Here is a 15,407-nt window from a genome sequence, read left to right on the forward strand (position 1 = left end):
CCCCGGGAGGGTGACACTGGCAGCGCCGCGGGGTCACCTTGGCTCGGCCTTTACCGCCCAAAGGGGCGGAGCTGCCGCCCTGCGCCCCACCCCGCCGCCTGACGTCATCGCGTCGGCCGCGCTCCCAGCCTGCCCCGCGGCGGCGGCGCGGAGGGCGGCATGGCGGCGGCGCTGGCGCTGCTGGGGCGGGCCGCGGCCCTCCTCGGCGGCGGGAGGCGGCTCCTCAGGTGCGGGGCGGGGGGGGGATTGGGGCTCCGGGGCTGTGGGGAGGGCAGGGGGGCACCCTCCTCGGCGGGCAGTGTCGGTAACCGGCGGTGGCGTTGTGTGCAGGGCCTGCGGCGGCTCGGCGGAGAGGGGCCTCAGCAGGGGGATCAGCTCGGAGGAGCGCCCGAAGCGGCCTCTGACGGCCTATTTCCGCTTCCTGAAGGAAAACCGTCCTGCTTTTAGGCAGAAAAACCCAGGTACGTCTCCTGAAGGAAAACCCGTTTCCTGAAAGAAAACTGCTCTGCTTTTAGGCAAAAAAATCCCATCCCGAAATCTAGGTATGCGGTCTGAAGGGAAGGAGAGGACGCCCGCTTGGCTTTGTTCTGCTTTTAGAAATATAGAGCCTTAGCGCGTCAGGTGCGCCAGAGGTTCTGTCATAAAGCTGCTGCCGCTTTAGCTGCGTACCGTGTTTTGCCTCCAGAACGTGTGGCGTAAAAATAAAACTGGAACAAAGTCCCACTTTGTAAAGCGAAACGCCATAAAGTCAATCGCCCCCATTTCTGGAGACCAAACCCCCCCAGTTATCCATTAGCATCCCAAAGGTAAATTCAGTATTGCCACACTCGATGCCTGTACACCTGTCAGCTCGCTCTTCTGTACTTAATAACTCCAAAAAGTAATCATTTCCATGTAACTTTAAAAAGGCTTGAAGAAAAAGCTCACCTGGGCAATATATGTTAACAGTGATTTGTGGTTTTCAGTCATTTTCAAATCTGTGTGTATTTGAAGTATGCAGTTGTAATGAGCTGTGTGTGGTTTTATTTTAATGCTTAGTAATTTAAAAACTCCACATACTGGGTTGCCTCAGTGTATATGGGAGAAAAAGTAAATGTGTTTAGAGAAAAATGGTTTTCTGTGGATATGCTTAATTTATGATAAAAAACTTCATTTATAGGCAATACTGTCACCCCTCTTGTCAGAGAGCAGCAAAATGGAAAGCTGTGCTGAGTTTGAAAATACTGTTGAAAGGAATGTTAAAATGTTTAAAGAACTGTTGTCATATCGGGGAAGTCATGAGGTAAATTTAAGTAGGGGGAACGAGTGGATACCCTGTTCTGCTTGGTAGTTCAAGAGTTCAACAGTCTGAAAGGTTGAGAACTGAACTGGCCGAGCTTACTGTAGTTACCTGTCACACCAGTGTTTTCCACATGTTTCCAAAATTTGAATAATCTGCCAATAGATGTACTCTTATCTCATGTGCAAATTGAGAATTTTGGGCTTTCTTGTTCTAATAGATAACCTGATAATTTATTTGTTTTCTCTTATCATTGGCAAAGCGTCGTATTTGCAAAGGTTTTTAAATTGGCGTACTTGGACTAAAATCTCCCCATCTGTCTTGTTTTTTCCAGAATTCTGGAAGTCAGGTTACTGATAAGAGATTAGTTCTGGTTTTCCACTGTTGAGATGGCTGAACTTTACATTTGAGGTGGGAGAGAGAAAGTTTTTTTTCTTTTAGTGTGAAGCAGAGGGAAAGCCTGTAAAGGATTTTTCAAGAAAAGAAAAACTTGTATCTTGTTTCCGCACCCTCGGGTTTGGTTTGGTTTGTTTTTTTCCCTTCACAAATTCAGGTCTGGCTTAGAAACATCATTAAATGATTATAGCGCAAGGGCCAGGGTCAAAGCAGTCAGCTAAAACCAGAGCAAATTCAAGTCACTGTAATTTTGTTTGTGGGAGAAGGAAATTACTTTTTCTTTAACCTTACTTCTGATGAATGATATTGTAAATAAAGGGCTTTATTAAAATAAAGATCAAGCACGTCTGCTGTATTGGGGGATAAGGTCACGTTATGCTTGCTTTGAAGAATCCAGAAGGCTCCTTTTGCCAAAAAACCTGAGAACTGGAAATTTTACTTTGGGTTTGGGTTTCTTCCCTGGCCTCCCTCACAAGTTCAAACCATCTTGCATTGTATAGAAAAGGATCCAGCTCAAAATATATAAAAAAAAAAAAAAAAAAAAGGACTGTTGTGGAGTGGTAATAGCTGTCTGTCTTGAGATGGTGCTTCAGTTTATAAGTATGTGCTTCATTCAAGTTTGAACCAAGAGCAGGAACTCTTCCCCCCCAAATACTACAATCCTTTTTAACTGTGACACTAAGTTTTATCACAGAATCACAGAATGGTTCGGGTTGGAAGGGACCTTAAAGATCATCTAGTTCCAACCCCCCTGCAAATATATTTGTACAGGAAAAAGATACTAGTGACAGCCTTCCTTGGGAAAAATTGAAGGAGGTTAGTAAAGATACAGTATTGATCTGTTATTTTCTTGCCTTCAAATTTCAATGTACAGAAATGAGCAACATGGAGCTGGTTAAAAAAATAGCAGGTGCTTGGAAGGAGTTGCCAGCATCCCAGAAGCAGGTAAGTTTGTATCTTTGCCCTGTGTACTTGGAACAGTAGAGTGGAGTCTTTGCGGTTGTTTTACTTGATTTGGTGTCCTCTGTGCTTTTTGTGGTGCGTTTTTTTTATTCCTGGTTTGTTTTTTTTAAACAATAATAAAAAGCACTTGCATATAAAGGTTCAGACATAAAAACAATTCTGAAGAGAATTGAGAGCTTTAAAGCACTCAGGGGAAGATACTTTGTTACTTCTACACATGACCTTATTTTTAGTATTTTTAATCTGTTGCCGGAGAAACAAATGAGACAGATCTCGCTCTGAGCAGCTGTCGGGCTGGGAACTGATATCTCATTTCTTTATGAGTGGTAATTATATATGTGTGCGTTACATGTATAACAACATAAGTATTGTAAAGTTGTTCTGCTTTCATATGCATAAGCGAGGCAAAACCTCAGTTAATTTTGATGAAAGGACCAACATTTTTTTCTGCTGGTTAGACAGTAACTAGAGAGCTAACTTACAGGTGACTTTAAGTTTCATCTAACTTATTTTTTGTCGTAAGTAGGGAATTTTCTTTTGAAGTGGCGGTTTCAAGGGATAATGTAAAACAACTCTGTGAATTGCTAACGAACCATTGCTGATTATAAGTGCCATTTATAGCAAAGTAACAGTCGTTCTTCCTTGATTGCCGTTAGGAATAGATTCAGTTAGTAACTAATTGCAGTTTTCTATCTAGCTGAAGTAATATCTTTGTTCGATAGAATTGGAGTGCTCTTACATCCCTTCTGGACTTCTGGCTCTGTTGTGCCTCAGTATAAAATATGCCTTTTCATTTGTATGTCTGAAACAGAGAATGGGATGGTGATTTTTCAGGTCTGCCTGGATGTTTGGTGCCCTGGTACCAAGGCCATGATTTTATGATGCTCTTGTACCTGTTACTGACCCATGTAGGAACGTCTTCAGTGACTGGAGCACTTGTGTGCTGCAGTGGGTATATGCGCTTGGAGTAATTAATCACTTCAACCATCCTTCCTTTGTGTATGGAAGATGCTTATTACTTTGAGCTGCGTCTGGAGATTCATCTGCTGTTACCAGATTTACTGAGATAATTCATGCAAAGAGCACAGGTTTTGTGAATTCTTCTGAATCCATTCTGCTAATCAAACAGATTGAAATCGATACTTTAAAAATGTTATGTTCCAGTGTAGTCTGTAATATTTTTTATTAGGTTAGGAGCATTAGCTTGTTTAATGGTAAAATGCTTCTGACTGAAAGCATCTATTTAAGGCTGGTGATGGTTTGCGTTGCAGGTTTACGAGGACGCTAGAAAGACAGACTGGCAAAAATACTCAGAGCAGTTGGCCGCGTACAAAGCACAGCTAACTCCAGCCCAGGCTGCGGCTTTGAAAGAAGAAAGGAGAAAACGACTGGCAAAAAGAAGATCGTTCAGGGCAAAAAGAGTAAGTATTTGGAAGATCAGGTTTCCTTCTTCTCAAGGAACCTGAAGTCTATTTGTCTAGTATACAGAGCAGAGTTGAGGCATGTTTAGAAATATAAAAGCGACTTTCAGAATAATAAAAAAAGAAAACAACAAACCCAAAACAAAACAAAAAAAAATCCATGGACTAAAATAATTGCCTGTGTTAGCAGTAATTTTAGTGGCTTTCCTGCGCTTGAAGAGCAGAACTGGCACATATCTTTGTGCTCACAGGTGGCTTCTCTGTGTTTTTTTTCTTCGATTCCTAAAGCTGCCTGAGGAATGATGGGCAATAAAAGACATTTGAACCAGCAGCACTTTCTTTGGTTGGGAAGACATACAGAAATAGCTTTCAGAAAGGCTGTGTGTCTGTTACTTCACTGGCCCCTACATGCTGTTAGCTGCTTGAAGTAGCCTTATTTCTTCCTTTCTTTGGATTCTGACACTTTGCTGCCTGTGTAGCTGCTGACATGGTGAATTAGACGCCTCTCTCAGTGTCCTTTATTGACTAATTCATACAGGTCATCTTCCCTATTCCCTTTCAGCTGGTTTATTTATCAATCCTGAGAGACAGAACTGTCTGTAAAGGTACAATAGTACGGTTTGTCCACTGGCAGAATGGGTTGAAGGGGTTACTTACGGCTTGTTCATTTCTGCGAATTAAACTGCTGGTGTGATGTTGCCCCGATTGGCAAAAGTGAAATTAATTTGGTTTAAAATACCCCTGCTTAGAGGAAGTAAGCGCATCCATCATTTGGCTGTACTTTCCCTCGCTCAGCATCATCCCTGTCAGCAGAGCACTCGGATAGCAGAAACCTAGTGGATTTAGTAACGGTCTTTGGTTTCTCGAAGACATAGCTGAAGTAAGACTCAGTTTTAAAATGCCTTCTTTTTTTTTTTTTAATGTCCGATGTCTGAAAATTGAAGTTGTTAGCTTTTCTTAATATAGTTTAGCATTAGTCTTGACAAGCGGTGAGAACAACCGAAGCGTCTTGACGTACAGTCCAGTTTACAGAATAAAACTCAAAAAAAAATGAATATGAATTTGAATCTGATTTTTGTATAAAATATAAAGACAAATGGTAAGTTTAGTTTTGGAAAAAGGCATGCTTGGTAGATAATAACTTTTCTTGTTGTTTTTAAAGGAAATGACTGTGCTTGGAAAACCTAAAAGACCTCGTAGCGGCTTTAACATTTTTGTGTCCGAAAACTTTCAAGAAAGTGAGGGAGTTTCACCTGTGGTAAGCCAGGAAAGATTGTTCTTTAAAATAGATAGATTGTACTGAGAAAATCTGTTTCGGATTCTGTGACTTTCAAAGAAACTGTTCAACAATTCGGTATCTGGATTTTGCTTTTCTTAGGTTTATTTTTTTTTTAGGCTGTGGTGAACTTCTGGCTGTACTGCTGGTGGCATGTCCTATATAAACCGCTGTGTGGGTACACAGACTTAGAATATTTGCCCTGTTTTTTGCACTTCAGCGTTACAGACCTCATCTGTTCCTTCTGTGAGGAGAGAATTCTACTTTTCTTTGTTTTGGTGTAGAAACACATTAGTTTTTCAAACGGTTGTGGTGGTCTGCTACCATTTCTGTAGCGGTGGTTATTGTACTCCTGTAGCACGGTCAACGTTATGGAACGTGCAAGAGCAAAAGTCACAAGTTCCAGCAAAGTTCTCAGCAAAGTCACAAGTTGCGCGCAACACTCTGCTTTGGGGCGATTTAAGTTGTGCTGGTGGATTGCTGCACTGGAAGCGCTGAAGACCTCCCCTGTGTGCCTAACTAATATGTTCCTTACCCTGTGCATTCAGTCAGCAAATCGGGATGGTGGAAATAAAAAAAACAAGGAACAAACAATGCACAGGGCAGGCATCTGCGGTCAGCTGAGGCCCGGTTTGAAGACACAGGCAGCAAAATACCCCTGTAGTGGTACAAAGTTTCCTGTGGTTAATAAACGTGGTTAATAAACGTGGTTAATAAACGTGGTTAATAAACGTGGTTAATAAACATGGTTAATACTTCAGTGGGCTTGGCTTAAGTTAGGGCTTGGTTTAAATGAAGCCAATATGCGCGGTGGGATGTGGTTGTGTTGCTATAAACCAGCTCAGCCCTTCTGTCTGTCTGCTTTCGCAGCAGGCTAAGTAACGTACACTGCTTCCTCCTTATATTATTTATTATTTACCTACATTAAGGGGGTGAGGTATTAAGCCCACGTGACTTTGTGCTTTTTTTTTTACATTGGTTTATACTTGGCTTTTACTAGTGTGGCATTCTCTGTGGTCAGTCTGCTGTTGAAATAATCCTAATATATTGCATATTCTTTGTCCTGTAGGCAAAGCTGAAGCAGTTATTTGATTCATGGCGAAAACTGTCCAATTCTCAGAAGCAGGTATGTCAGTGGATTTCCATGAGGCTCTGGTCTAATTGTAAAATTACCAACTTTAGCCAAAATTAATAAATTCTTAGAAAATCTTAGACTTGGTTATTCAAAATACTAGTTCTGAGGAAAATACTCTGAGAAGTTATTTATGTGTCTTGGAAACGATTGTCATTACTTTTTTCCATAGTAGTGACTATTTCTTTCACAGCATCGATGAAATGTGAGCGCGTGGGATAGGATGGCAGTTCTGTATGCCCGGAAATGGATGCGGAGTGGCATCTAGGGAGGAAGGTGGAATAATTTGCAATGGTTTGATTTTTTTCTAATAATATATAATATGTTTAAATGGCAGCATAGTCATTTGCTGCTCATGGAACGGCTTTTGACAGGTAAAAGCAACAGAAATCTATCTTGGGGATAGTTTTCTGCCAGGTTTCTTGGTATGTTGAAATAGGAACCTGCAGATGTGTGTATGAAAATATATACTGAAATAGAATAAACCTCCAAATTTTCAAGTGTTCTGTATTTTTCCATCCTTCCTCCTGGCTGCCCTTCTAGATTGTTTCGAATGTGTACTTAGAACACGCACTAGGTTCACGTTCTTTCTGCAGAAAAAAAATTTGAAGTAGTTGCGCAGAAATACCTGTTCAGCTAGCTCTCAAGGTAGTGCTCCAAAAGCCTTAGCTTTTAGGAGTAATATTGAATAAACTTCCTCTTCAGGAACGACCCTGTGTTGATATAAGCATAATTCAATGCTAAGGTTTTAGTGCAAGTTTGATGTTTTGTTTTTTTAATTTGCTGGAGGTGAAAGTGAACACAATTGTTCTATGACCCGATGATCCCTCTGGAAGGGGAATCGGGGGGAAAAAACAAGGAAACCTGAGGGTTGAAATATAAACAGATGTAATAGACCAAGACTAGGTAATTAACATTAGTAATACTAGAGAACCAGTATTTATCCCAATACCAATATAAAATATACGAGGATTATACTGAGCCAATTCTCTCATCAGGGAGCTGTGCATTCCCAGCAGGGACAGCAAATGTGGGACACTGCGAGTGCTGTGGCTTCGGAAGGAAGGGAGGGGCTCAGGGCTCCGGCACCAGGGTAAGGAGTTCTCAGGATCGTAGAAGAGAGAGAGAACTCCTGAGCAAACTTTCTAATTTATATTGAATGTGGTGCTCGTGGTATGAAATAATCCCATTGGCAGCTTGGGTCAAGTGCCCGGGTCTCGCTCCTCCTCATCCCTGCGCCTGGGAAGCTCGAAAACACCGAGACCTTGAAACCCACACACACCAGAGCTGCCTATAAAGTAAATATTTTCACAAATTCAGGCACCAGAGCCTTCTAAAAGTGCAGTTTTCCCAGGCATTAGAAGGGAAATTAGTCCTGTGTCACTCAAACCAGGACAGATGTGCCCTGCACAGGTCTTGTTCTGCGTCGCCTTCATTACCCTGACAAAGCCCCTTCCCTAATTGTCGATACCCGATTTTCTTCCAGCCGTACCTGCAGCTCGCTGAAGATGATAAGGTCCGGTACGAGAATGAAATGAAGTCATGGGAAGCAAAAATGGTTGAACTGGGGCGTGAAGACCTGATACGTTCCAGAAAGCAAAGGTCAAAAAAGAATCCTGCTGAAACTGAAATGGCCAAAGCTTCCTCACATGAAAGCAAGACAAAATCAAAGTTGAAAAAATCAGAAGAATAAAATGGTTAAGTATTTTATATTGACTCCCCTTTGGTTGTGATGTCTTTCTCCTGCTGTGTTAATGCTGCAGTCGGCATTAGCACTGAAATCTGGAAACCCCGTAAAGGGCCTGCTGGAGAAGTAAAAAAAGGTGATCAGGTAAGAGAGGATTCAGTGTCTCTCGGAACTGTCTGAATTAATCATTGCAGGGGAAGCCTCGACTGTCCAACAATAACCGGTTAATCAAGCTGTGAATAGTGATACTGACATCAGCAGAGCTCTCCAATAATGGTAGAGAACAGATAGCTTTTATAAGAAATTTTTTATGAAAGCAAGAATATTCTACAATGCTACCATCTAAATTCTGTAAATAAGAGCTGAAATCTGAGTTAATGCTGCTGTGTTTTATTCCCTCCATGGTATCGGTTGTGAAGAGAAACATTCTACATTTCAACAAAAGGCACAAGAAATGGAAAATGCTAACTTTTATTTTATGCATCTGTCTTTTTTGTATGTGTCAATCTGTGTATACCACTTACACTGCATTTAATTAAAGACCATATGGGTTTTGTATAAACATAATCTTTATTGGACTTTTATTCTGTGGTTTTGTTTGGATACATGGAAACACTTTTGCCTTCCTGCTGTCACATTTGGGACAGCCTGGAAGGAAAAGACAATGGTGAACTGTTAGAACTTTGGGTTTTGATGTAATAAATACAGGTATTTTGAAGAGCTGCTTGGTTATTTCTCCTGGGGTCTGTGTGTCTTAATGAAAGTCCCATAGGTATTTCGGAGAATGTATTTTTAGAATGCAGGCGAGCAGTGGATTTCATCCCTCCTGAATAACCCACAAACAGCTTGTGGGAGGTGGAAAGCCAAAGAGGGAGTCCTTTGCCTTTTTTTTATTTTAAATTTAGGGATGGTAACTGTGTCTTGAGTGCTCCTGGCTTTCCTCCTTTGCAGGAGGACACACGCTGAGGTCGCAGGCAGGAGGCTCTTGCTCAGCACCAGGTTCCCGGCAGGTCCCTGAGGGACCGATGTAAATAAAACCGCCGAAACTTACCCAGGTGGGGGGCGCCGGGCCGGGCACCGCCCCGCTGCAGGCCTCTGCCCACCTCCCGCCTTCTTCCTGTTCTCCCCCTCAAATCCATCCCGCGGGAAGGCTCCCCTGCTGCGGGGGGGGGCGGTTCGCGCAGGTTAGGAAGGATAATCCCGAAATTTTCCCCGAGGTGGGGGACTGCCCGCGGCCCGGCCCCGCTGCCTCCCCTCAGCGTCCCGCCCGCCCCGCGCATGCGCGGTCCCGCCGCCGCCCGCCCAACTCTCGCGAGAGGCGGCGGTTGGCGCCTTCGGGGCGGCGGGACGGGACGGGACGGGACGGGACGGGGAGGGATGGGGTTGCTGGAGCAGTGCGAGGCAGCCTTCGGCTCCCCCGACCTCTACCGCGTCCTGGGCGTCCGCCGGGAGGCCTCCCCCGAGGAGATCCGCCGCGGCTACCATCGCGCCTCGCTCCGCGTACACCCCGACCGCGCCGAGCCCCGTGACAAGGAGGAGGCGACGCGGCGCTTTCAGGTGGGCGCGGGAGGGAGGGAGGGCGGCCGGCCCTGGCTGATCTGACTGACTGACTGGACTGGCTGACTGGACAGACAGATGGACTGACTGGGCTGGTTTGGCTGACTGGGCTGGACTGTACTGGCTGACTGGACAGACAGACAGACGGACTGACTGGGCTGGGCTGGCTGAGTGGGCTAGACTAGCTGACTGGACTGGGCTGGGCTGGACAGACGGACGGGCTGACTGGGCTGGACTGGCTGACTGGACAGACAGACGGACTGACTGACTGACTGGGCTGACTGGACAGACAGACAGACTTACTGTTTTACTCAGCTGGACTGACTGATTGACTGGGCCAGCTGGGCTGGCCAGACTGACTGATGGGGCTGGCTGACTGGATGGCCGGACTGGGTTGACTGGACAGACGGATGGACTGACTGACTGACTGGCCTCTGTGTCCCCCGCAGATCCTGAGCAAGGCGTACGCCGTGCTGAGCGATGCGGAGCAGCGTGCCGTCTACGATGAGCAGGGCAGGGTGGACGAGGAGGGCGAGGCGCTGAGGGGCGATCGGGACTGGCAGGAGTACTGGCGGCTGCTCTTCAAGAAGGTGAGAGCTGGGCTGGCGTCTGGGCACCGGTGGAACACCAAGCCCTCCAAGAAGGGGAAACCCAACTTCAGAGTTGTAACCATGTCTCCCTCATGGGCTTTGTGTAAAACACTGGGTTTTTCTTACTCTGTCTCTTAAATCCTTCTGGTGAATAAATCCTGTAACTCAAGATGTGTTGCCTCTCTGCTTCAGATCACCGTAAAAGACATCGAAGACTTCGAAAAGAGCTACAAAGATTCAGAGGAAGAGCTAGCTGATATTAAAGCAGCGTACATGGATTTTGAGGGTGACATGGACAGGATAATGGAGTCCGTGTTGTGTGCAGACTATACAGATGAACCAAGAATCCGGAAAATCATAGAAAAAGCCATTGAGTCTGGAGAAGTCCCATCCTACAAAGGTTTTGTAAAAGAGGCCAAGCAGAAAATGATCGCGAGAAAAAGGCGGGTAGGTTATATCAATCAGGGACCAAAGGGAAACATTATTTATAATAAGCTTTTAATGTCTCTTGGTAGAAATAAATGAAACCATTCTTAAGACAGATGTTTGCCACAGGATTGCTGGGTTACAGATCTTGCTCAGTATCTTTGACTTTCACATTTAGTCACCTGTGTTCTCCACCCCCACCCCCCCACCAAATGGTTGTGAAAGGCTTTTGAGTTGTAATGGGCTGTTGCCTATTACTTCTTTCTTTTATTTCGTTATTATACACAATGGCTTAGTACAGTTTAGCATGTCCTTGCGTTTATTTACAAAGCCATGAATTGCCGGAGTTAAGAAGTGTATGTGGCGGGGAAACACATTATGCTTGCCTTTTGGCAAGTGTGAAATAACATTTTGAACTAAATGGAAACTGGGTTCTCCAACCTGGGTTTTTTTTTTTTTAGATGCTATCGAATATGTTATATGCACATCACAGTAACCTTTCTCTTAAGTTAAAGAAAATGTAAGAGCTGCTAGGACAAAAAAAGTGTGGGTGAGGGGAACAGGGATGTACATGGCATTCAGCATTGTGAAACAGCAAAAACCTGTCATGCTCTACTAAACTGCAGAACCAGAATGGGCTTTCTTTGACTGATTTCTCATCTGTGGCCAAACCTGGAAACTGTTTGTGCTTCCTTGCAGCTATTTGTATACAGATGCAAAAAAACCCGCGTTTGGTAACTACTGTAAGACTTTGTCAAATAACGTGCAAAATACTTTTTAAAAAAACTATTTTGCTATTTTAGGCGGAAAAAGAAGCTAGAGAGGCAGAAAAGACTAAAGATGAACTGGGCCTTGGTGGAGAAGATGACTTGAAAGCGCTGATTCAAGTAAGGCTTTTTGCATCTGTTGAAGATAATGATGTTACTGGCTTATAATCGTATTTTCCCTGAGCATCTTTGGATCCTTGCAACTCTTCTGAGTTCCTGAGGTTAAAACCTGACATTAATGTTAAATATCCATGTACTTCAATTAATAGTCAGAGTATGGTATGTATTTTATTACCTGCATCTTTTTAAATATTAACAAAAGTTATTCTAATATCCTTACAGCATACACAATCAAAATATTTTAACTTCTAGTTTTAGGCAGTTAAGACAGTGAGTGCTAATGGCTCTTTCTTTCTGAGGGATTCCATGAGGATGTAAAAGTTGATAGGTCTTACTACTTTGCTTTTGTATCTTGGGGATCGAGGAAAGAAACATACTGTTTACGTTATGTTTTCCGGAATGTTTTCTGTTTCTTCTTTCTTATTGTCCATGGGACTTCATAGAATGTTCATACCTCAAACTGTAATAGAGTTTTGGGTCTAAACTAGAAGTTGCTTTGCTCTCCCTAGCTTTATGTTGTGATTATTTTTTTTTTTTATAGTCACTCTTTACCTCTGTCTTGATACTTCTGGAAGTTAGGTATAGAGACTAGAGTATACAAGTTGGGTTTTGCTTGACAGTAATATACCTCCTGTAGCTTGTATTCCCTGCTTCATGTATCCTGAGATTTTATGTGGCTATCTAACTTCAATAGAATAATCTGTATTGGGAAGTAATAAAAGTTTTGAGGTTGTTATTTTCTTTTTCACCCTCCCCCAGAGCAGAAATAAAGATCGTAAGAAGGAAATGGATGACTTTCTGGCCCAACTGGAAGCAAAATATGGGAATAATGCTAAAAAAGGAGGAAAGAAGACCGCAGCCAAGAAAGGAAAGAAATAAAGAACTTTGTAGGCTGAAATATCAGGTATCATTTTGTATGGGAACACATGGATTTGGGAGAACTTCAGAGTTTTTCTGGACTACTGTTTCGGAGTGTGTGTGCGTGGACTTGCTCTGACGGGGAGTATGATACAGAACACATCATGAACAAGAAAGACAAAGCATTCTGGTGCTACTGTTCAAAATCCTTTGGATGCCCCTCAGTTAAGCTCAAACAGATTCTTGACGGAAAAGTTTTGTTACAGTAAGGAAGTGGTGTGATGTTAGGGATGCCTGGGTGCTTATTAAACTTGTGTTAAAGCGCCTTCTTTCCAAACACCTAAAGGGTGTCAGCACAGCTGATGGGTAAAACAATGTAATCCCACACCTTTGAGTCTTCGGTGCTGGCTCCTGCAGCTTCTGAGTTGGAAACCTTATCTTTTTGCTAGTCACACATTTCTTTTGTAACAAACCTTCTGCTGTTTTTAATGGTCTTTGCACTTCAGCTCAACAGGTGGTTTTCAGATATTCTAGTGGTTTTATAAAGATACTTTGGAAAATTGCAGATTTAATAAATGAGAAGTTTTTGCAGAATTCTGTGCTACATTGCTTCCCCAGCGCTCTCTATGCTTTTTAAGTAGCTGTTCAAAACAAACTGATTGTGTTGACTCTTTTGACTGATTTCGGTCAAGTAAATACGACGTACTTCTATAGCAGCTGAAAATATGGCTATATTAACTGTGGCATCAGTGCTGGTGATGCTATGTTAGATAAAAGGGCCACCTAGTGTTTGGTCTTTGCCTGTGGCAGATGCTTTAGGAAGAATATGAGACTGCAGCAAACATGTGACTATGCAGAAATTCTCTAACACGCTGAGGTGAGGTACTAAACTTAAAAATCCACAGAACAGAGTTGGTTCTGTGTATTTCTAGGGTTCGTGATGTCCCATGACAAAGCTTAGAAACGTATTGCGTGTTACTTCAATAACATCACAGTCAAGTCTGCTGCCGAATGGTACTGATTAGCTACTTCATATTTGTCAACAGTTCTGTTGTTTCATAAGTTCATTACTTCTGTAACATGTGCAAATACTTTGAAGGTTTTTGCTTCAGCTGGTTTTGAACCACTTGACGTAGTGTGCAGGGGTATGAATCTGAAGGGTTACTAGTTCTCAATTTACTCTGTAGCTCAGAGGAATGAGGCTGGCTTTATTTTGTGGGTCATTTTTCAAAGGTGTACAAGCCACAAGGTGAACACTTTTGAGTTGAAGGTCCTTGTTGCATCAGTGAGGTACCATTCAGGACCCGACTATTTAATAGAGCTTCCTGGGGGGAAGCGAGAGGTAGATGGTAACTGTTCCCTTTTACTTGGCTGCTTTCAAAAATTATCCGGATTCTGAGAGAGTACAGCCTGTCATTGTGTTGCATAACCCATGACTTGAACATTACTTTTACTACAAAAAATAGATACCTGACAGCCCAGGAGAAGTCCCTTGTGCCAACCATCTGTACAGAAACCAAAAATTACCCAATCATGAGAATGCTTTCACTTTTTTAACACACTCTAGGCTATAAAATACTACATTATGTTACTAGATGTCTGTTCAAGTTCACTTCTGTATTTTTGTAACTCTTATGTGCTAGGGCTACAAAAAAATAACTTGGTCCCTGAGGAATGGCACGGGATGGTTATCTCCAGTTAGCTTGAGATAACTAAGTGACACACTGTACGATGTTCTAGTAGTCTTAGCTGTTAAGAGAAATGATATTTTGAAAGAATTTAACAAATAGAGGCCTTCCTTTATCAGTTTACCTCTGTGCAAACTTCAGAGGTTTACATTGAGCCCAGAGCTTTTTTTTTTACCCCTCTAGAAAGGAAAGTTACACAGTTCTGCTTTGCTTTCTTTTCCCTTCTTTTTGATTAGACCATCCTCAGATCAACTGGACTCAAGAACTGCAATATTGATTAAAAATTATTAGCTGATATTTGACAGATTGCATAACTCACAGTGGGGGAATAGGGGAGCCGCTTTGTAAAGAATACTGACAAGTTTTTCCCATTATGAATTGTAATTTGGAAAATATTAATAAGGAAATTTAGGAAAAAAGTGCTCTTTAACTGGATTATAAAGGAAAAACTGTTTTTGTGGAGTGTCCTGACTTTGTTAAAATACAGTAAGTGGTTATCCTCACATTGTTGTTATGCTTACTTGTAGTCCAGTGCTTACTGCTTGGGAGTAAGACCTTCAACTAATCATTTGTTTTGAGAAGCCTGGATTTCATGTATTTATCTTATTTGGAGCCACAAGGTCAACTATAGCGAATACCTCCGGTCCATCTGTCACACGGTGCAGAAATCATTTGCTAAAAGCTACAGTGCATCTGTGGGCTGTGGAACTTCACGGCGGAGTGCAAAAATCTTGTATAATTGCAGGTATTTTTAGAAAGGGAGACTGACCTATTCTGTGAAATCACCAGGACATATCTCACCAGGAAGACAATGTACTTTCCTTGAATACTGTCTGGAACTACTTGTAGTAAGAGACTCCTTTTTGCCTCTTAGACCTTCTTCAGTCACTTGAGGAAGAGGTATAAGTATATAACGCAGGAAGAGTCAGTGGTGTGCTACCCTTAAAACTGCCAGTTCTGGTTCACTACCTTATTTTTACGCTACTGTGTTAATATCTGCTGCAAATACTACAGGATTCATAACTTGCCTAAGTTGAGCCATATCACGTGGAGTGCTTGCTTTTGATAGTATAGTATTGCTTTAAACATATAAACATAGCTTTAAAAATTTAAATTACTACTGCTATGGAAAGCCCGATTAATCTTTTGTAGAGCTAACGGAAAAAATCAGCAGGTTCTGCAGTACCTGCTTATAACAACATGAACCAGTCATGACCCAGTAAAGGGAAAACAGCAATGGCTGACAG

General features: G+C 42.7%; 2 protein-coding genes across 3 annotated transcripts; both read left to right on the plus strand.

The window, feature by feature from the left end:
* Window positions 1-87: 87 nt before the first annotated feature.
* Window positions 88-8,874, plus strand: TFAM (transcription factor A, mitochondrial). The gene is made up of 7 exons (XM_074592254.1): window positions 88-227; window positions 331-461; window positions 2,550-2,620; window positions 3,910-4,059; window positions 5,222-5,317; window positions 6,405-6,461; window positions 7,954-8,874. Exons 1-7 carry the CDS (start codon window positions 160-162, stop codon window positions 8,158-8,160), a joined length of 780 nt encoding a protein of 259 aa, XP_074448355.1. The 5' UTR covers window positions 88-159; the 3' UTR covers window positions 8,161-8,874.
* Window positions 8,875-9,113: 239 nt separating this feature from the next.
* Window positions 9,114-15,403, plus strand: DNAJC9 (DnaJ heat shock protein family (Hsp40) member C9). 2 transcript variants are annotated; one of them, XM_074592252.1, is made up of 5 exons: window positions 9,458-9,711; window positions 10,161-10,301; window positions 10,494-10,748; window positions 11,531-11,614; window positions 12,374-15,403. In XM_074592252.1, exons 1-5 carry the CDS (start codon window positions 9,532-9,534, stop codon window positions 12,491-12,493), a joined length of 780 nt encoding a protein of 259 aa, XP_074448353.1. In that variant the 5' UTR covers window positions 9,458-9,531; the 3' UTR covers window positions 12,494-15,403. The 2 variants fall into 2 exon arrangements, with proteins under 2 accessions (XP_074448354.1, XP_074448353.1); XM_074592253.1 differs by lacking the exon at window positions 12,374-15,403 and having other exon boundaries at window positions 9,114-9,711; window positions 11,531-12,331.
* Window positions 15,404-15,407: the final 4 nt, after the last annotated feature.

The sequence above is a fragment of the Larus michahellis genome, chromosome 6, assembly GCF_964199755.1.
Source record: "Larus michahellis chromosome 6, bLarMic1.1, whole genome shotgun sequence".
In the NCBI taxonomy this organism is placed as follows: domain Eukaryota; kingdom Metazoa; phylum Chordata; class Aves; order Charadriiformes; family Laridae; genus Larus; species Larus michahellis.

Excerpts from the sequence above, each read along its gene's own strand:
- TFAM (XM_074592254.1), top strand. The coding sequence starts at position 160 with ATGGCGGCGGCGCTGGCGCTGCTGGGGCGGGCCGCGGCCCTCCTCGGC. Across the intron at positions 228-330 it reads GGCGGGAGGCGGCTCCTCAG|GGCCTGCGGCGGCTCGGCGG; the intron begins GTGCGGGGCGGG and ends CGTTGTGTGCAG. Across the intron at positions 462-2,549 it reads TTTTAGGCAGAAAAACCCAG|AAATGAGCAACATGGAGCTG; the intron begins GTACGTCTCCTG and ends TTCAATGTACAG.
- DNAJC9 (XM_074592253.1), top strand. The coding sequence starts at position 9,433 with ATGCGCGGTCCCGCCGCCGCCCGCCCAACTCTCGCGAGAGGCGGCGGT. Across the intron at positions 10,302-10,493 it reads GGCGGCTGCTCTTCAAGAAG|ATCACCGTAAAAGACATCGA; the intron begins GTGAGAGCTGGG and ends TCTCTGCTTCAG. Across the intron at positions 10,749-11,530 it reads TGATCGCGAGAAAAAGGCGG|GCGGAAAAAGAAGCTAGAGA; the intron begins GTAGGTTATATC and ends TTGCTATTTTAG.